The sequence below is a fragment of the Chinchilla lanigera genome, unplaced genomic scaffold (genome assembly GCF_000276665.1).
Source record: "Chinchilla lanigera isolate Chin_1 unplaced genomic scaffold, ChiLan1.0 scaffold00001, whole genome shotgun sequence".
NCBI lineage: Eukaryota > Metazoa > Chordata > Mammalia > Rodentia > Chinchillidae > Chinchilla > Chinchilla lanigera.
Window position 1 is genome coordinate 7,478,399 of NW_004955402.1, and position 21,222 is coordinate 7,499,620.

A 21,222-nucleotide genomic window follows, 5' to 3' on the forward strand; every position below is an offset into this window, starting at 1 on the left:
CTTCTCCCTAATCTTGGGTTTGCCCTGAATGATACAGAGGAGTGAAGCAAAGGCTAAGTTGCTCATTTACTGGACGCCAGCCTCCACCATGTATTCAGTGTTGAGTTAGTGTAATAGCTTCTGAACGTTGGCCTTCCTTAGGATTCTTAAAAGGGTCATTATGCTTCCAGATTCACTAACTTGTCTTGTTACAAGGTCTTCCCTCCGCACTGTCCGGCAGTGTGCTCGCTGGCACCCGCCACTGCTCGGACACCCGGCCCCTCGCCTCCCTTCCCTGCCCTCCACCTCCTGCTCCCTGACAGTCCCTGGCTCTGTCACCGCTTTATCTTGTGAGCTCTGCCAGCATCCTTTGCTGCTTCGGACACCGCTGGGCAGAGGGCTGAGTTGGCTCTGCTTTGTCCTCGCCTGTGTGTTCTGCGCACACTGGCCCTCGGTTCTGGTTGCGTGTTCAGGAATCGCTGCCGCTTGGCTGTGTGGCAGAGCCCGGGTGGCCTCCTGCCCTCGGAAGCAAACATGCCGTACCGCCGCAGCAGAATTGAGTACTGCTTCGATCCGCGCACGGTGTGTCAGGAGTAACTTCACTTTCCCTGTCATCTTTAAGGAAACGCTTCCTGCTTACCTTGCCACCTCACCGATTCCCACGGAAGGTCAGTTCTTTAAGGATCTGGACTGCCCCTTGGGGAAACCAGGAGGAGATGGAGGACCACCCCAGAGTCCAGACATCTCGAACGTCTCAGAAACGGAGACAGTGTTCGCCCCAAGTGCTGTGAAGAAGAAGAAGCGGAGGAGAAAGAAGTGCAAGCAGGACAGTAAGAAGGAGGAGCAGGCGGCCTCCCCCGCGGCAGAGGGCGCCCATGACGTGGCCGTGAGCTCCGATGACGAGAAGGCGGCCCAGGTGGCCAGGTAGGGCCATGGGCCCAGGCAGGAGGGCAGTTCGGGGCGCTGTCTCCCTCCACACTTTATTGTGCAAGCGCGTGGGAGAGGCACTTGCTCTTGTCCTTTCTGCAACTAGCAGAATTTGCTGGTGGGCCTTCTGCCGTGACACTCAGATGTCATTTGTGGCAGGTTAGTGGTGCCTCTCTTCCAGCCTGGAGGCGGGCAGGTTACTGTGCCCTGCCCTGGAGCATGTTCGGAGGGCAGGGCACCTCGCTGTTGAGGCATCCCCCCACCTGGCTCTCATGTTGGTACCCGGCTGGTTCTGAGAAGCAGCCGCCGCCCTGCTTGTCTGCACCCTTCATTTGACTGCTGGGGACCCTGGGAGCGAGGCTTGGGTCTGCTTGTGTGTTCTCAGCCTAGCTCCTGGCCACCTGGGGAAAGGCATGCCATTCCACGGTTCTCCTCGGAGGAGAAGAAAGGGGTTTGCTAGTTACACAAAGCAGACCCTACAGAGCAGACTGTACCTGGTCCTAAGTGCATTGCTGAGCTTTTGTTTTTATAGTTAAGACAACAGAACACTGTGAGGGTTATAGTAGTGTATTCTACTAGTGAATAACATAGGATAATTGTTCCTTGGCAAAACTATTCACTCACTTTCCAAAGTCGTCGAATCTGGATGGTGAGTCCTGGAATAATACCCTGCAACTGATAGTAAGTTTTAAATATGTGAACATTTTTCTACTCATGTCACAGCTCTCTAGAGATATTCTTTTTACACTCTTACAGTGAATGCATTAGATTTTCTTCCTTTGATAGAGTAGAGAATCCCTATAACAACAAAATAATGAAAAATGGAAAGAAATGGTGAAGGTACTTTAGGGTTCATAATGTTTTGCAGCTAAAATTCTTTCAAGACCCACTTACGATGAACACTTGCCCCAAACCCCTGTTGACATAGCAGAGCAGTTTAGGGCCCCTAGCAATTTGCAGTTTTAGCTTAGGGTGCGAAAGCGTTTCTGAGACGTAAGCTTCCTTACTGAACGCTCACTGGCTGCACAGAGTCGCTCTCCTGAAGGAGTGTCAGGGTGGGAAGTGTAAGTGAGCGCGGAGGCATCAGCACGCGCCTTGCCTTTGCGAGTCACAGGCAGGCTGCGCCCCCGAGTCTGTTGGGCGCAGTGCTGCCGCCCGCCGCTTAGGAGCCGCGCCAGCTTATCTTGCTGAGCCAGCACCGGGCCCGCTGAGTCAGCAGCCCCGTCCCGCACACGCCGGCCGGGCCTGGGGGCGTTTCTCAGGAGCGCGGTGGTTTGCTTTTGCTTTGGGTCGCTGCTGTGGTGAACTGCAGAGGGTGTCACGTGGAGGAACTCTTTCTGAAGTTTGCTTTCAAAAGTCTGCTTAGTTATGCAGCCAGCAGAAATGAGGACTAAGAAAAAGGACAGCAAAGTGCCCGCCACAGTGAGCGGCTGGGCCTGCTAGATTCCAAGTGGAGCGCTGGCGCTCGCTTGTCAGCCAGGCTCCGCGCTCCCCTCGGCTCAGAGGCTGGCTTCTGAGGCCCTACAGGTGGGGTGCCGCTGCGCTGGCCGGGCCCCTCGCTGCCGACACTCAGCCAGGCGCTGTGGGCGTCTGCGTCCTGGCAGCAGCCCAGCTCTGTGGAAGCCGGCTAAATGCAGACTCATCGTGAGCCATGTGGAACTCTGACTCCACAGGGCGAAGGCCGCTGATAAGCACGCCTGAGCGTAGTGAGCTGATCTTTGGTCCGGTCCGCAGCAGTCCTGTTCACCTCTTACTGCCTGTTAAGTAGTTTAAAACTCACTTCGCACCAGTAATTTACCCCACGTAAACAACTCCAGCTATTTGCTGTGGTTTCTGTTGATTTCTTTCCCACCTGGCAGTGCGAAGTGTAAGTTAAGACACAAGAACCCGCAGAGCCTAGTGTGTGGGTCTGGGAACCTGGGCGGCTGCAGGCGTCTTGGTGGCCTCTGTAGCATCTGAATTAGGAGGATGTCGGTTTGCAAAGTGATGGCAGACATGAAGACACAACACAGGGACATCTGTGAAACTGCAGTGGCTCGTACACACAGATAGGGAGCGTGCACAGCCACAGCCCTGCTGAAGGCAGGAGCGCGTGCGCGGTAACCTGCCTTGCATCCCCACTGCTGCGCTGCACCCTCCCCCTTCCACCCGGCCCTCAACACCCCCACAGGACGCTTCATTGGACTCTCTTATCCCTCCTCAGTTTAATTAAATTGCTCTGTCCAGGTCTCCTTGCTGGCCCCTGTTCTCTGGCACATGTGCCATTTTGAAAAAGCTTAACAGCCCTTGAGAAACCCTGTTGAAATAAAGCAGTCGGGACGAAAGCAGCCTCAGTACCAGAAACCTTCCCTCACTGGTGAGCCTGGACTGGGGGCTGTTTCTGTCAGCTTCTCCCAGAAGCAGCCAGTTCATGTCTTCCCGGTGCTGTGAGTTCTCAATGGTATCTGAGCTCACCCTTTCAATATTTCACTCAATCCCATTTGTACATTTGTTTTGCTGAACTCTGCTCGGCCTTTTGTACTGTTGTGAAATATGTTCAGAGAAGGCAAGGATTTTCTTTTTTTCTTTTCTCTTTGTCTTTTTTGTTTTGTTGTTTTTGAGACAGGGTCTAGCTATGCAGTTCAGTCTGGCCTTGAGCTCACTTTGTAGCCTAGGCTGACCTTGAACTCACAACGATCTTCCTGCCTCAGCCTCCCCAGTGCTGGGATTACAGGTGTGTGCTACCATGCCTGGCCCCTTTTTCTTTTTGAAACAAGGTTTTGCTACGTTATCCAGGCCGTCCTTGAACTACTCCTCCTCGATTACAATGCTAGGGTTACAAGTATGCACCACCGTCTGGCTGATTTCCCCTTTTTTAAAGCAAAGTTATCATTTGATCTTCCTTTGTTATTTTTTCCTAGATGTCTGCTTTCCTCAATATATGTTTTTCTCCCCTTGAATAAGTTTATGTGTCTGAGTAATACTCTGGAAGAAAGATTAGCATTAGGAAAACCTTAAACAAACAATTTAAAAGAGGAAAGGTTTAATTTGGTTCATGGTTTCAGGGTATTTAGTTCATGGTTGCCTGGCTCCAGAGTTTCAGCAGTTCTAACATGTCTCAAAAGTCCACATCAAACTCTTCTGAGACTCACAGCAAACTCTTAGCTGTGAACCTCTGTAAAAATAAAGTCACTCAATCCCAGCATGCAGTGGCACAGGGTAAGCATCCAATTCTGAAAGGGAGGAATAGGGGGATAGGACAGGGCCAGCAGAAGACCAGATCCCAGCAGGGCAAGTCCTGTAGCTCCATATCCAGCGTCCAGGGCACACGGTAGTGAGAAGTGAGTTCCAGGGAGCTTTAGTGGCCTCCAACCCTATGGCCTTACAGTTGCAACCCACATAGCCTCTCTGTCTCGGGCTGGACTCACTCACAGCCTGCAGTTTTCCTCATGGCTGACTAGCATCTCCAATTTTCTGGGGTCTCCAGCACATACTCAGCTTCATTCCTGGGGCTGGGGATTTAGCTCAGCGGCACAGCACCTGCCCGGCAAGTGCAAGGTTGTGAGTTCGATCCCTGGTACTGGGAAAAAAAACAAACAAACAAAAAAGATTCAGCTTCATTTCTATAGTTTTGTGTGCTGTTCTCTCAGGGGCTACTTGCCTGGCCTCCAGGCCTTCCTTTGAAGTCTGAGTAGAAGCCTCCATGACCCTACAACTCTTACGTTCCGCATGCTGGTAAAATCACCATCATGTAGATGATACTAGGTCTGCTCTTATTAGAAGCAGTAGCCAGTCCCCTTGGATCATGGCTACAGCAGCCTCTGAATGTATGAGTGGTTGAGCACAAGAATTGAGTCCCAGGGAACTAATTGCCTTGGAAGCTCTTTTCAAGCAGGGGTCCCAGAAACTCTCTTCTCAAATGAAGCATTTATACTTCTGTATCCTTGAGCCTGTGATGGATGGACCTTTCTAGATTTCTGTGAATCCATCAAGGCATATTTCCTTTTCCCTGTGGGAAGTACTTTGTTTCTTTTTCATGGCACTAATCTCTTCAGCAGCCACACCTGCATTGGCTCCAACTTTATGCGTGTTTCCTTTGGGGCCCAAATTAAGTTTTTTTGCATTTTGCTGCCCTGCTTTTCACCCCCTGTTCTCACTATAAATCTGTTTTTTATTTTAAAAGCAATCAGCCATATCCATGCCATTGCATGAACATTGGGCTGCCTGGAAATTTTTTTCTACCAGATCAATTTATCTGCTGCTCTTAATCTCAGTCTCCTACTTTCCAGCCATAGGCAAAATGCAATTTTTTTTTTTTTTTTTTTTTGCCAGAGTGAAATACACATGCTAGTGGTACCAATGAAGTCCTTGTTCCCAAGTGAAACTTCCTGAGCCTGGTCTTTACTACCTGTATTCCTGTCAGCATTTCTCATCTTCTGAGCTATTATCAGAATTACCTTTCAAGCTCTGCTTACGGCACTTGAGGGCTCCTCTAGCCCACTTCTCCAAACCTTCCCAGATTCGCCGTATAAACTATTTATAAAGGCTTCCAAACCACATGGTCAGGTACAGACAGAGCTACCACCCCATTCTTCACGGGAACACAATACCGACATTCATAATTTAAAGGAGGGGAGGTTTGATTTGAGGATTCTGTTCATGGCATGCAGGAAGCAATGCCAGAGAGGGAGGGGCCGGGACCAGATACAGCCCCCAAAGTCACACCTCCGTGGCCCACCCAGACACACGCAGAAGGGTGCTTTGCTAATTGCTTATTCAGCTCCAAAACCAGTCAAGCTGACAGTTAAGCTTAACCTCCACAGTACCTCAGATTTGTAGGAGCCAAGTGAAATACGTGTACTGTAAGGCTTTAGCTGTAACCCCAAGGGATGTAAAAAGGAATTTTTTGCCTTTCCTCTGTTTGTTCTATAGTTAGTGGTTGCGGAATTTTTGGTAGGTGGCATTGCAAACCCCCTTTGGAAAGGAGGAGTTACTAACCATGTGGCCCGCTTCATTTTTATCAGACAGCTTGTCAGTAGATTTGGGTGCTTCTTAAAATGAAGGTGTATGACATTGTTTCTGTGTTTTCCTTTCAGAGGGTCTTCAAATGCTTCCTTAAAAGAAGAAGAATATAAGGAGCCTTTGCTGTTTCGTTCTGGGGATCACTACCCCCTGTCCGATGGAGACTGGTCCCCACTAGAGAAGTATGTATCTTTGGAAGTTCCTGTTTCCCTAAGGGAAGAAGGAAGTGTGTATTATCTGCTGTTATTCCACGGGAATGGTATTTCCTCAGTAATCACGCTGGTCTCAGCATGACCTGACTGACCCTAGCAGTGTGGAGCCGCTGTAGACCTGGGTGAACTCTGCCACCCAGAGAGCCTGAAACCTGGTCCTTAGTGTCCAGCATCAGCTGTGCAGAGTGAGTCACACGTGGGGAGGCTGTGGTCGTACGATTTACACTCCACCGTCTTCACGTGTCAGCTGCTCACACGCATTTTCCTCCTGCAAAGTGGCCATCCTCGCTGCTTTCCTCGAGATGCAAGTGAAATAACGCGTGTCCAGCATTTAGAGAGGAGGAGATCACCACCGTCCCCTGTAGAGCGCACACATCTGTGGCATAGGCTGACTCACTCTAGACTTGAGTTTCCCTTACTGAAGGTGTCCCTGTCTCTGCCCTGTGTTCCAGCACCTACCCCCAGGCAGCATGTGCGAAGAGCGATTCGGAGCTGGAGGTGAAGCCCTCGGAGAGCCTGCTGCGGTCCGAGTCGCACATGGAGTGGACATGGGGTGGCTTCCCTGAGTCCACCAAGGTAGGGCAGCTCGGTGCTCACAGCTGGAGCGCCACTCCCTATGAGCTCCCGGAACACACACAGTGACAGTGCGCCCTCTCGTGGCTGTGAACGCCCCCATGACACTGTGTTTCCTAACCTATTTGCAAGAGAAGGAATACTGCGTAAGGAAATTTTTAAGGCACTTAAAGGAAAATAAAATTTGCACCCTGAAACTTTGCACACAGAACTGACTTTTAAAGCTTTTTTTTCTACCTCATAATAAGAAAAAAACTAGAAAAATATATATCTTGAGAAAGATGTGTAGATCTACTGTTAAATTTAGTTTTAGGGGGGGTTTTGTTGTTGATGCTTTTGAGACAGGGCCTCTCTATGTAGTTCAAGCTGGCCTCGAACCCACTACAGAGCCCAGGCTGGCCTCGAACTCACAGTGATCCCCCAGCCTCAGCCTCCCAGGTACTGGGATTGCAGGCGTGCACCGCCACACCAGGCCGAATTTAGTTTTTTAAATATAAACTTTGCTCGTGTTTGTGATCACATCTGGACTTCTTACTGTCCGTGTTCTTCACGGAGCTGTAAAGCAGTCAGGCGCGGTTATTTTTACTCAGTAACTATCGCGACTCCTCTCCCTCCAGTGGAATATTCTCTACCTCTGGTATCTAAGATACATCGTCCTCTCCCCACACTGCCTTCTGCACTGTGGAACAGGTTAGGGACACCTGTCATCCCAGCATTCAGGAGGCTGAAGCAGGGGGATGGCAAATTTGGGGGCAGCCTCAAGACCCTGCCTCAAAAAAAAACAAAAAAAGTAAATGTAACTCTTTCATAAATATCATGATGCAGAACAGATTACAATTATTAATTTTGCCACATTTTAATTATGAACTGTTTTACACAAAACAATATGTTTAACAAATATGTTAAATTGTAAATAAGAAGTTAGGCGGACACCTGTAATTCTAGTGCTTGGGACGCTGAGGCAGGAGGATCACCACGTATTCGAGGCCAGTCGAAAACATATAGCGAGACTATCTCAATCCCCCACCCAAAAGTACATATATATTAAAGAATTAAATAGCAAATACCTTTTAAATTAGTTTGACTTTAAACCGTTCACCTTTCCTAGGTCAGCAAAAGAGAAAGGACAGACCATCACCCTCGGACGGCTCTGATCACTCCATCGGAAAGCACCCACTTCCGGGTCATTCCGAGCGAGGACAGCCCCCTGCGCGACGAGGATGAGGACCGGGCCCCTGCTGACCCGGTGCCTGCCCTGCTGAAGCCCACACCCAGGGCCCTGTGTGCACATGCGCAAAGCCGAGACGCCTCTGGGTCCCCAGAGCCCGCGCAGCCCCTGCCCGAGGGGGACGCGGAGCCCTCGCCCAGCCCCATCTCAACCGAGCCCAGGCTAGCGGCCAAGGTGGACTCGCCGTCCAGGAAGAGGGGTGAGTGCCCCCCGCTCGAGATAGGGGAACCCGACCCCCGGCCGCGGTGCCCAGCGCCCGGCGCGCGCCCCTGCAGGGCTGGTGACCCGTGCGCCTCGGCCAGTCACTTCCCCAGGCCGGAGCGTGTCAGCAGCCTTCGACTGCACGCTTCTGCCTCCCTGTGTTTTAGACCCGCTCTCGGCGCTCGTCCTCCAAGGCACTGGCCCCCTGCTCCCAGGCCGCTGCCCTTCACAGCCCGCCCAGAGCGGTCCCCTCATGTCCCGGGGCGCGGGGCTGCTTTTGGTCACCGCCGTGCCCCGGCCCCAACAGCCTGGCACTGGGAGCCGCTTGTCATTTAAACCTCACGGCCCCGGGGGCTGGGGATTTAGCTCAGCGGCAAAAGCGCCTGCCTGGCAAGCGCAAGGTCGTGAGTTCGGTTCCCGGTACCAGAGAAAAACCAAAAAAAAAAAAAAAAAAAAAAAAACCTCACAGCCCCTCCTAGAGACGAGGGTGAGATTACTTCTAGTGACCTTCTATTTAAGGCATGAAATCTAAAACATAATTTTGATATGTAATCAATATAAAAGCTACTGAGATAATTTTGTGGTTTTTGAAGTAAGCAGTATCTTTTACATGTTATGTTTTTAAAATCTTATTCTAGATGATAAATTTTTAAGTTGAGATACTTCTGTATTTCTAACATTTTGCGTAGGTCGGCTGTCTGGGTGTGTAAATATATGCTCCTTCCTGACGTTAGAACAGTGGCCTGGCAGCTCTTCGAGTTCTGTCGTGTTCGTTTGTCCCTGGGCATATTCTTTCTTTCTTTCTTTTTGTTTTTTGTTTCTTGAGACAGCGTCTCGCTATGCAGTTCAGGCTGGCCTTGAGCTCACTTTGTAGCCCAGGCTGGCCTCGAACTCACAACGCTCCTCCTGCCTCAGCCTCACGAGTGCTGGGATTACAGGCGTGTGCCACCATGCCCAGCTCCTATGCATATTCTTTACGGCTTCTTCATGAAGCAGATGGTTGAGGGCCAGGGATTATTCACTAACAGCAGTGAACGCGTGAATAAATGGCATGGATGATCAGCACGGGAGTTCTGTTCCGTCTGCTGAGCTGCTTGAGAGTGAAAAGACGTAAAAAAGCTGATACTTTTAAAGTGCAACTCAGTTCAGTTCATGGCCTCTCTTTCTTGTTTACAAATTTTATTTTCCTTTAAAATTGTAGGTTCATACATCTCGTATGTTTTTCTTAAAACACACAGGTGTCCACAAGAGAAGCCAGCACCAGGGGCCTGACGATATTTACCTGGATGACTTGAAGGGGCTGGAACCTGAGGTCGCTGCGCTCTACTTCCCGAAGAGGTAGCGTGTTCTCCGTGTCCTATGGGCGGGGCTCAAATTGTCTGTCTGGTTCCTCCCTCTGAGGAAGCAGCAAGGCTGTTGCCCTCAGGGCAAATCTGCTGATTGCTTGTGGTTTTAGGGGATTCATACAGTTGGGGGGGGTGGGGCCAGAGTGGCTTGAAGGTCATCTGCAGCTGTTGATGAAGACATCTCTGATGCCGTAAGGGTGACACTGCTTAAGCCTGCATAACTGCATGTGACTTCAGAGTAACAGTTTTTATATTCATCAGTGCAAATTCTACATGTTTTGAAAAACTCATTAGCACCTTTTTTATTTATGATGTGTTTTTATTTCTTTATTGGTACCGGGAATCGAACTCAGGACCTGCGCTTGCCAGGCTTGCCAGGCAGGTACTCGTGCCGCTGAGCTATATCCCCAGCCCTGTGACATGTTTTTAAGAACACATCCTTGCCAGGCGTGGTGGCACATGCCTGTATCCCCAGCACTCGGGCGGCTGAGGCAAGAGGATCGCCAAGAGTTTGAGGCCAGCCTGGGCTATGTAGCAAGACCCTGTTAAAAAAAGAGTACATCTTTCTTTAACAGTACTTTACCAGGAGAGCTTTCCCTCCCTGGGAGGCCGGAGACCCCCGGCCTGGTCCGCTGAGACCCTGTTCCGGTGCGTGCTCCCACTGGGGTCACCCGGGAGCCCTCCCTGTCCTGTAGGCTGCTCCCCGCAGGGTGACTCAAACCCACGAGAACCCTCTTCCTGCATCATTTCAGCCTCAGGCTTTCAGGACGGTTTTCTGAAAGGAGAAACTGCTCAGTTTACTTTTTCCGCAGAAGGGTGACGCAACTGAGCCGCACACTGCAGCACTGCTAAGTGAAACACAGAGAAACACACTTCGTTTTTCACTCGGCATGGAAAGACGGGATGGACGTGACCATTTAATTTTGTGACAGATACTTTGGGAAGGTTCTTAAAATTTCTTCCTAGCTGTGTACCTTAAACTTGTCTCATAGTTCATTTGAAGTAATGGGGTTTTTAAAGGTGAGAAACCTTAAAGCTAAGGTTTTTGTAGTAGGAAAATTAAATTATAAATCTAAAGGTCTTTTGGGGAGTTTTGGGGGTCTTCTATGTAGAGTATCATGGCATCCATGAATAGTGATAATTTAACTTTTTCTTCTTTCCTATCGTTATTCCTTTTATTTCTTTCTGTTATCTAATTGCTGTGGCTGAAGTTTCAAATAAAAACTATCTATTCCAATTTTCTGTAGGGTTTGTTTTTTGTTTTGTTTTGTTTTCCTTTCTGAAATAGGGTCTCACTGTGTAGCTCAGGCTGACCTTGAACTCACTTTGTAGCTCAGACTGGCCTCAAATTCAGCAATGCTGCGTCTGTAGGCTTTTTAATCACGAATGAGTATTGAGCTTTGTCAAATGCCTTTTCTGTCTCTATTGAGATGATCATAGGCTTTTTGTCCTTGGTTCTGTTAATATGGTGTATTACATTTATTGATTTACATATTTTGAACCATCCCCGCATCCCTGGGATGAGTCCTACATGATCGTGGTGTATAATCTTCTTGATGATTTGCTGCATTCTGCTTACCAGTCTCTTAGTGGGGATTTTTGCATCTATATTCATTAGGGAGATTGGCCTATAATTCTTTCTTGGTTGGGTTCTTCTCTGGTTTTAGTACCAGAGTAATGCTTGCTTCCAGGAATGAATTTGGGAGTATTGTCTCCGTTTCAGTTTCATTAAAGAGTTTGGGATGTAGCAGCATTAATCCTTGTCTAAGTATCTTGGAGATTTGACCAGTGAGTCAGTTAGGGCCTGGGCTTTTCTTTGTTGCTAGGTTTTTAGTTTCATGTTCAATTTCATTGACTGATATGGGTTTATTTAGAATTTTTTATCTTCTTGATTCAGCTTTGATATTCCATATGTATCTAGGAACTTGTCCATTTCTTCTGTGTTTTCCACCTTTTTAGAATACTGTTGTCAAAGTAAATACTGATGATCTTCTGGATTTCTGCAGGATCTGTTGTGACTTCACCCTTTTCATTACTAATTGCATGGATTTGCGTGTTTTCTTTCCTTTTTTGGATAAGGTTAGCTAAGGTTTGTCAATTTTACTTAATCTTTCCCTTTATAAGGATGTACTGACCTTCTTTGTTTCTCTTAATCAATCTTGCCTTGAAATCCTCTTTGTCTGCAAGTAGAATAGCTACCCCTGCTTTTTGCTGGGTTCCTATCACATGAAGTATTATTTTTCCACCCTTTGACTTTCAGTCTATGCATTTCTTTTTGAATTAAATGTGTTCTTATATGCAGCATTTTGTTGGCGCTTATCTTTGACCCATTCTGCTAGTCTGTTTCTTTTGATTGGTGAATTAAGACCATTAACATTGATGCTTATAATTGGCAGGTACTGAATTATATTTGTCACTTTATTTTTCTGTTGCTGGCTCTACCCCCCACCCCATTTAATAGTTTGCCTTACCTGGTATATGCCTTCTTTTGGGGTTCATGAAATTGTAGTCCTTGTTATCTCTTTCTAGAATGTCCTTCAGAACATTTTGGAGTGCTGGTTTGCTGTTCATGAATTTCCATAGGTGTTCTTTGTGATGGAACTATCTTTTTTCTCCATCAGTTTTGAAAGAGAGTTTTGCAGAGTATAACCATCTTGAGCTGGAGGTTGTTTTCTTTTAGGGCTTGAAATACTTCACTCCAAGTTTTCCTTGACTTGAGGGTTGGTGTAGAGAAGTCAGCTGTGATTCTGATGGGCTTTCCTTCATAGGTGATTTGTTTCTTTTCTCTGACAGCTTTTAAGATCCTGTTCTTAAGCCAGGCATGGTGGTGCATACCTGTAATCCCAGCACTTGGGAGACTGAGGCAGAAGGATCATTAGGAGTTCAAGACCAGCCTGGGCTACAAAGTGGTGTTGAATTTCTGGAATCTTGACTGTAGTTTTTATTTAATTTCATTTATGTATTTATTTTTGTCATGGCTAATTGGAGTTCTGTACACCTCACTCTCTGTATGTCAAATTCTTTTTTCCTGCCAGGGGTGTTTTCTGCCATGACGACTGTGAGCAGGTTTTTTATATCCTTTGTGCTCTCTCCTGCTTTACATTGACTCCGATCAATCTTTGTTATTCTTTGCATCATCTAGCAGCTGCTGAGTTGATTTCTTATGGTCCCTTATTATTTTCAAGACGTCTTAGGGCTGGGGATGTAGCTCAGTGGTACAGTGCCTGCCTGGGAAGTGCAAGACCCTGAGTTCAATTCTCAGTATAAAAAAAAAAAAAAAATCTTCCTTTGCATGATCACTAACCACAAGCCTGTCTTCTGTGTCTGAGATTCTGTCCTCACAGTGGTTTATTATGCTGCAGATACTTGCAATGAAATTTTTAGTCTCCTGGATATCTGCTTGAATCTGTTTATGGATTCCATTTCTTTCCAATGTTGGACATTCATGGCTTCCATCCTTTTCCTAAGGTCCTCTGTTTTTTAAATCTGTATCTGCTCTAGAGTGACTAAGCATGTTTTTCATCATGGTCACCATCTCTGTAGTTATCCAAAAAATTACATCTGATTTGCGTCTTTTTCTAGAGCTTCGTTCATTTGCTTTGTTGTTGCTACTCAGAGAGGCCAGGCGGGTGCTTTCAGATTGTCCCACCTCATTGTCCCGTGGGTTTGTCTTTGATAAACTGGATGTCTGAGGTTACAATTGAAGTGTCTTCTCCTTTTATTTTATTTTCTTTAGTTTAATTCCTGGGTTGGTGCTTGAAAATTGCCTATGGTAAGTTGCTTTATTGTATTTTGAAACCATAGAAATGACTGCTTCTCAAAGGTGTCTTCCAGGTATATATAGCTGGTTTGGGGGTTTTGAGTCTGTTGCAAGATCCTACCTCTTCAGTTTATTGAGGATGAGAAGTTGCTGCCTGCTTGGCCCAGCCTCTGGTTTTTTGGCACTGGCCTATAGCATTCTCTGGGACCCTTAGGCAATCTCAGTCTTGGTATACCAAGAACAGCTGGTTAAAAACAATTATGTCACTTTGGCTAAAGTGGTACAATCAACAATAACAATAGCATCAAACACAGCCACTAGCCAGTGCAGTCCTCCACGTCTGCTACTCTCCTCCGCTGCTTGTGTCTCCATGGAGGCCTCTGGGGTTTCCAGCAGTCACTGTGTGTCTACAGATTTGAACTGTTCCTCCCAGGCAGTGAGTCCTGACTTGGAGAAGGCACCACCAGCTACCTTCTTCTACATTGAAGTTTCTCTCTTTGCTGTCCCTGTTGTCTTCAGATCTAGCTTCATATCCTTCCTGGGTCCAGGAAACCCAATTCCCTCCTCCTCCTCTACCTTGCATTGCTATATTCCAGTGTCTGGACAGCAACTCTCAGCAAGGCTCTTTATTTGTTGCTTACCACTCCATCTTCCTTATTTAATCTTTCAAAGAACCAACTCTTTAATTCATTGATTCTTTGTATAGTTTTCTTAGTCTCCATTGCATTAATTTCTGCTCTGGTCTTTATAATTTCTTCCCTTGTACAAGCTTTGGGCTTAACCTACTTCTCTTTTTCTAAAAGCTGGAGGTTCAGCATTAGGTTGTTTATTTGGGCTCGCTCTGTTTCCCTGACAGATTCCCCTTGTAGGACTGCTTTCATTGTGTCCCTTAAGTTTCAGTATGTTGTATTAGCATTATCATTCAATTGTAGAAAGTGTCTAATACCTTCTTTATCTCTGACCTGTTGGTTGTTCAGAAGGGTGTTATTCATTTTCCATGTGTTAATGAAGTTCTTATGGTTTATTTTGCCATTGATTTCCAATTTCTTTGCACTATGGTTTGATAATATGCATGGGATAATTTCAGTTTCTTTGCATTTACTTACGCATGTTTTATGAGTTAGTATGTGGTCTGTGTTGGACAGTGTGCTATGTGCAGCTGAGAAGAACGTGTATTCTGATGTTGTCAGGTGGAACACTCTGTAGACATCTACTAAGTCCAACTGTTCCAAAGCTTGGTTCCATTCTAATATTTTATTGTTGATTTCTTTGTCTAGTTAACCTGTCCATTTGTGGCAGTGGGGTATTGAAGTCTCCCATTACAATTATATTAGCACTTATTTGATTTTTCATGTCCATTAATCTATGTTTTATATAGTTGGATGCACTGGTATTTTATATATATATATAAATCTTATATATATATGCTTCCCTTTACTAGGATGTAGTGACCTTCTTTGTCTCTCTTAATCAGTCTTGGCTTAAAATCTTCTCTGCCTGCAAATAGAACAGCTACCTCTGCTTTTTTTGGGGGGGGGTTCCTGTCACATGGTGTACTGTTTTCTACCATTTCACTTTGAGTCTGTGAATTGCCTTTTGAATTAAATGTGTTTCTTGTATGCGACATATTCTTGGTTCTTGCTTCTTGATCTGCAGGAGTCCCTGAGGGTGCTCAGATTTGGCAACAGAGGCCTAGGCTTTGGGGAGCAGGCGCTGTCCTCCGTGGGTCTGGCCTGGCCTGGCCCCGCATCTCATCCCCGGTGTAGCCCTGGGCTTCCTGATGGCCACTCAGCCTTGCTGGGCCCCCAGTGCCAGTGAGGATGCCCTGCTGGGCCATGTGACCCCACTCCTCACTGCTGTTCATGGAAAATCCCTCCAAACCTGAGTTTCTCTTAGAGGAAACGCAGACATTAATCTTTTTGAAACTGCTTCCCATTCACAATACATCTACGTTCACTTACACTTACTACTCGACTTTGATATTTGTTTCAAAAGATTATATAATTTAGGCCAGGCATGGTGGCATATGCCTGTAAGCCCAGCACTCGGCAGGCTGGCTCGTTGCAAGCTGAAGGCCAGCCTGAGCGGCATAACAAGGGCCTGTCTCAGAAAGACCAAAAAGAAAAAAGAAAAGATGTAATTTCACCAGATCTTACATATTTTTTTAAACAAACATTAAAAATACTAGCTTTTTAATAAAGTAAACTTGAAATTTTATAGCAGTATTGCAAATATGACAGCAAATACCTATTCAGAGAAGAAGAATAATAAACATTTGTGACTAAGAAACACAAGGGCCACATAGATGACCCCAAAAATGCCACTTAAAAACTGCTAGATTTGATAAGCAAATTCAGTAGCATAGTTGGGTACAAAGTCAGCACTCAAAAATCAGTACCTTCCTGTACACAAATAACAAACTGACTGAGAGAGAAATTAGGGAAACAACACCTTTCACAATAGCATCTAAAAAAATGAAATACATAGGAATCAATCTAATGAAGATGTAAAAGACCTCTACACTGAAAACTACAGTACTCCGGAAAAGGAGGTTGCAGAGAATATCAGAAGATGGAAAGATATCCCTTGCTCTTGGGTATGAAAACCCAGTATAGTGAAAATAGCCATACTCCCCAGACTGTTCTACAGATTTAATGCAATTCTGATCAAAATTCCAGTTGTTTATCTCACAGAATTAGAGAAAACAATCCTAAAATTCATTTGGAACCAGAAGAGACCTAGCATAGCAAAGGCAATTCTGGGCAACAAAGGCAAGGCAGGGGGCATCAAATCCCTGACTTGAAACTATGTCAGACGTGGTGGCACACGCCTGTAATCCCAGCACTCAGGAGGCTGAGGCAGGAGGATCGTTGCGAGTTCAAGACCAATCTGTGCTACAAAGTGAGTTCAAGGCCAGCCTGAACTGCATAGGGAGACCCTGTCTCAAAAACACAAAAAAAGATAAAAGAAACAAAAAAAAAAATAAAGCCATTGTGATTAAAGAATTCAAAAAAAAGAATTCAGACCCTCCCAAATTTAACCATCCAGTCAAAAAATGAGCATTTGAGATGAATAGACACTTCTCAGGTGAAGAAATAGAAATGACAAATAAATATAGGAGAAAATACTCAACTTCACTGGTCATTTAAGAGATGCAAATTAAAACTGGTGAGGTTCTTCTCTGGAAAGAATGACTATTAAGAAATCAACCAATAACAAATGCTGGAGGAGCTGTGGGGAAAAGGGAATCCTTCACTGTTGGGCGTGTAGACTGGTGCAACCACTGTGCAAATCAGGGTGGAGATTCTTCAAAAAGCTAGGGTTGGAGGTCCCATTTGACACAGCTATTCCCCTTCTGAGTACCTTTTCAGAACAATTTAAAACATCATACCGCAGCAATATATGTGCACCCATGTTTATAGCAACACAATTTGTAATAGCTAGATCTTGGAAACAACCCAGATGCCCATCAACAGAGGAATGGATAAAAAAGATGGGGTCTTTTTATACAACGGAGTACTACTCAGCCATAAAAAGTGAAAGATTTATACAATTCAAAGAGAAACCAGAGTACTACACAGCCATAAAGAAGGATAAACTGGAGACTTTTATAGGTAAATGGATGCAACTCAAGACCATACTTGTAAGTGAAGTAAACCAGACTCACATGTGCAAACATCATATTGTCTCCCTAGTGTAAGAAGCAAGCTGAAAGAGTAAATAATATCCAAAATGTACAACAGATTTTGTAAAACAGGAAAAAACTGTTCAAAAGGAAAGAGAAACTGGGATGGGGCAAAGGAGGAAGGGAAAAGCAATATATATATGATAGAGTAGTTACGCTACTAATTTCTCTTAGTTCATTGAAAAGAAAGGTTTGTACTAATATTGTTGGGACAGTTAAAAGCACGTATCTTATACTCTAAGTAACTTAAAGATAACAGTATGCAATGTATTAACAATTGGTAGCCTCCTATTACCTTGTTTTAAAATTTTGGGGGTTTTTTCTCTTTAAAATAAAATTATTTAAAAAACACACAAGGTCCATATTTTTTCTTCCAAATTTACACTCCATGCTGGGTGTGGTGGCGCCGGCCTGCAATCCCAATACTTGGGATGCCACAAAGTTGAGGCCAGCCTGGACTATGTAGCGAGAGCCTGCCTCCAAAACAACAAATTTATTAGAGCCGGGCATGGTGGTGCACTTCTGTAATCCCAGCACTCGGGAGGCTGAGGCAGAAGGATCGTTGCAAGTTCGAGGCCAGCCTGGACTACAAAGTGAGCTCAAGACCAGCCTGAACTGCATAGCGAGACCCTGTCTCAAAAAGAAAAAAAAAAAAGCCGAGTGTGGTGGCACACGCCTATAATCCCAGCACTCAGGGGGTTGAAACAGGAGGATCGTTGTGAGTTCAAGGCCAGCCTGAACTGCACGGCAAGACTCTGTCTCAAAAAGACCCCCCCCTCCGCAAAAAAACCCACACACATTTACGCTGTGGTACAAAGGTTTCCATTGTAGTCGCCTTCTGGAATCTGGCTTCTGTGCCGGATCTGGGAAGATAACAGTGTTGGGTCGCCGTATCTTTAGCTGGAGCCCTCCTGTCCTAAGGAAGATTTGCTTCCCGTCTGCTGCGTCCCCTCTGCAGATGGACGCAGCTCCGCAGGACCCTTACTTGTGGAGGCTCTCTGTGTGTGGAGGGAAGAGCTGACTGGAGGCCTTTTGGGGCGCAGCCCTGGACTAGTCCTTTCCCCCAGGTGCTCTTAACCACCTGGTCGTTCTTGTCATGGAAATGTAAATAAATGCCCAGAGCTGTTGCTCCTGTAATTAAAATCGTAAAAGCCAGAGTTGAAGCGTTGGTGTCACGGCTTGGTGACGTGGTGACGCCTACTCTAGTCCCAGCTGCTTCCCCGGCTCTCTGACGTACCTGTCACATAGGTCTGCCCGCTGGGAGCCCCGCGGCCGCATCACCACCCTTCCTTTGGGGAGAGGCTGAGCTGTGCCCCCGGAAGCCGCGCGCCAGCCAGGAGGGTTGGAAGCGGTCCTGACAGCTCCCTCCTCTCTTCTCTGCAGTGACGGGGACCCCGGCTCCAGGCAGTGGCCCGAGTCCGACACGCTGTCTGGCTCTCAGTCCCCGCAGTCGGTGGGAAGCGCAGCCGCGGACAGCGGCACCGAGTGCCTCTCGGACTCCGCCATGGACCTGCCCGACGTCACCCTGTCTCTCTGCGGGGGCCTCAGTGACAATGGGGAGATTTCTAAAGGTACCTGGAATGGCCTTACCTGGGCCCCGCCCGGGGGCAGCCTGTGCGCGGGGCTTAGGCCCTGCTTCGGCCATGCAGGGCTTTAGGCTGCGGGGCTCTTGCAGCAGGGTGTCCGGAGGGAGGCATTCTCAGCCACCCGGCGGCTGCTCCCCCCCACAGTTGTTGAAGCACTTGTGGGCCTGGGGACCGGCACCCTCTGGAGAAGCACTTGGGGCAGTGTGAAAAGTAGGATGGTTGTCTGCCTCAGCTTGAGACAGAAAAAGCCGGCCCCAAGTAAGGAAGGAGCTTTGCAGAGCCAGTGAGGGTGAGGGGCCCTAGGGTGCGCGGACAGGATGTGTGTCCTGCCTGCCTGCACCGCGCGTTTAACCTGTGCGCCGCGCCTCCTCCATTGGGCAGTGTCTGACCTTCCTCCAGGCCAGCACCATCACCCCAGTGTGCCCTTCCTGCCGCTCCTCTCCCCTCCCGAGGGTCTGCAGGCTCGGCGTGGCGTGGTGTGGCGTCGCAGAGCGGGCCAAAGCCCCCACCCCGTTGCTTGCAGTTGTGTCTTCTTAGCGTCACCAGATGCTAATTACGCCTCTCTCTTCTCCATCTCTTTCTCCCAGTTGTTTGCTTTACATCTTACAGAAATGAATGGTGTATCGTGGCCACCAGTCCCTTCTGGGAACAGACCTGCGCCGGCCACGTACTCTTTCTCATCCCTGTCCTCGTTACTGTCCTCTCATTGCTGAGACGAAATACCCACCCCCACAGTGAAAGGGGAAGGTTTATTTGGCTCACGGTGCGTGGAGGGTTCAGCCCGTCATCGGCTGGCTCCAAGGCAGGCCGGCATGCCAGAGTGGCGTCAGTTCATGGTGGTGGAAGACAGCAAAAGCAGGCGACCTTCACAGCGTCTTTCCACCCCTTTTATACTCGATTTAGGCTGCTGGGATTAGAGCGGTGCCACGCCAGTCAGTGAGCCGCTCACACACTCTCCGTCCCAGCGTCACCCACTCCAGACTCCGCCACTCTGGAAGACAAAACCCCAGGACGCTGAGGCTTTGGGGGGAGTCTAGGCCGCAGAAAAGCGGCCTCCTGGGCGGGGCTTCTCACGCCTGACTCAGGCTCTGGTCTGCGGCTGCTTCTCAGAGCAGTAGTAGTGGGTTTGCAGGTTTCCTAGCACAGCTGCGCGCACGCCCTAAGGCCCGGGAGCACCCCCGCCGTGACGCGCTCTGCCGGGAGTGGAGCTTCCCGTCTGAGTCGCAGTGGCTACTTCGCGTCCTCCCTTGTGTTGCGCTTGCAAGAATGTATTTTCCTAAGTCTCTGGTGTGTCCCTCTGTCCTGTTGTTCAGGCTGGTTGGTTGATTTTTTAGCTGGGGGAAGAGCAGGAAGATACAAAAAAGCTTTTCTTTTTATCCTGGATAAAAAAACCTGACATTTTGCCTTTGATTAAAATAAGTTTTTTTGGAAGGACCTCTTTTAGCCTACAATTCCTACAGGCAGAATGTTGTGATAATCTCTTACAGGAACTTACGAGCTCTCTGACCTTACATTGCAGAAAAATTCATGGAGCATATCATTACTTACCATGAGTTTGCGGAAAACCCGGGGCTAATAGACAACCCCAACCTCGTCATCCGGATTTATAACCGGTAAGTCCTCGCGCCCTGGTCATTGCTCACACTCTCGGAGGCTTCTTACAAGTGCTGTTTTTCAGTCGCACTTCTTGCTGTAAAAGTGGTCGTGTTACACAGACAGCCGCGGGCCCGGGACTCGAAGGGGAAGTCGCAGCTCTGTTCTAGATGAGGCGCTGAAGTGCTGCTCTCCTTTGTGGGTTTCGGGACTTCTCTGCTCGCAGTTGGGGCTGTAGCAGTGGTTTCCGTGTGAGGGACACGTAGCCAGTCGCATTTCTGTGGAAAAGCACAAGCGGTTGGGGGCGTTACTTCTGCCTCTCCGTTCCTCTCCCCTCGCCCCAAGCCTGCTCCGCGTCGCTCTCGCCGGCTCTGTGTAACGGTCTTGCACAATTTTCACTTCTCACAGTTACTATAACTGGGCGTTGGCGGCGCCCATGATCCTCAGCCTGCAGGTTTTCCAGAAGAGTCTGCCTAAGGTGAGCCTTCCGCGTCCCGAGCGGAACTCTCGGCGTGCGCCTCGCCGGGCTCGTGCTGCTCAGTCATGTCTCAGTTTAACGTCTCGTATGAAACAGCCAGGTTGCCGTGTGTGGCTGCTAAGTGCTTCATGCCCACACTCTAGGAAGTTAGCTGGGCGCCACCCTGTTCCTTTCACTGACTGTGGTCGTGTGTAAGTTCAGAGATTCGGGGCGGAGGAGCTCACAGTGTGCAGCCGGCCGAAGTACGGCAGGCCCGGGGGAGGAGCTCGCAGAGCGCGCTGATTGACAGCTGGGTGACAAGGAGGGGCAGCTCTTGGCTCCGCCCAGGCGGGGGGGAGAGGGTGAGGCAGGGCGGCGAACCCCGAGGTCTCTTTCTGAGCTTGGCACAAGACGCCCTCCTGTCCCGAGAGCCGCGTGCTGCAGGAGCCGGCACGAGGCCGGCTGCGCCTGCTGCCCAAGGGGCTGGGCGGCGGCCACGTCCTGAGCTGACGCCGCCGGAGAGGGTCGGGCGCCGCCCGGCCGCAGGCTCCAGACTGACCGCGCTGATGTTTCCAGGCCACAGTCGAGTCCTGGGTCAAGGACAAGATGCCAAAGAAGTCTGGGCGCTGGTGGTTTTGGCGGAAGCGGGAGAGCATGACCAAGCAGGTAACAGG

General features: G+C 48.1%; 1 protein-coding gene across 2 annotated transcripts in view; it reads left to right on the plus strand.

Moving 5' to 3' along the window:
• The window catches only part of Lpin2 (lipin 2), a 48,422-nt gene that overhangs the window by 20,991 nt on the left and 6,209 nt on the right, over positions 1 to 21,222 (plus strand). For both annotated transcript variants that reach the window (XM_005372657.2, XM_005372661.2), the window contains exons 4-12: positions 602 to 903; positions 5,982 to 6,089; positions 6,572 to 6,695; positions 7,801 to 8,119; positions 9,360 to 9,459; positions 18,296 to 18,483; positions 20,018 to 20,111; positions 20,500 to 20,569; positions 21,125 to 21,214. In XM_005372657.2, the coding sequence (XP_005372714.1) occupies positions 602 to 903; positions 5,982 to 6,089; positions 6,572 to 6,695; positions 7,801 to 8,119; positions 9,360 to 9,459; positions 18,296 to 18,483; positions 20,018 to 20,111; positions 20,500 to 20,569; positions 21,125 to 21,214 (1,395 nt within the window). The remainder of the gene's footprint in view (positions 1 to 601; positions 904 to 5,981; positions 6,090 to 6,571; positions 6,696 to 7,800; positions 8,120 to 9,359; positions 9,460 to 18,295; positions 18,484 to 20,017; positions 20,112 to 20,499; positions 20,570 to 21,124; positions 21,215 to 21,222) is intronic.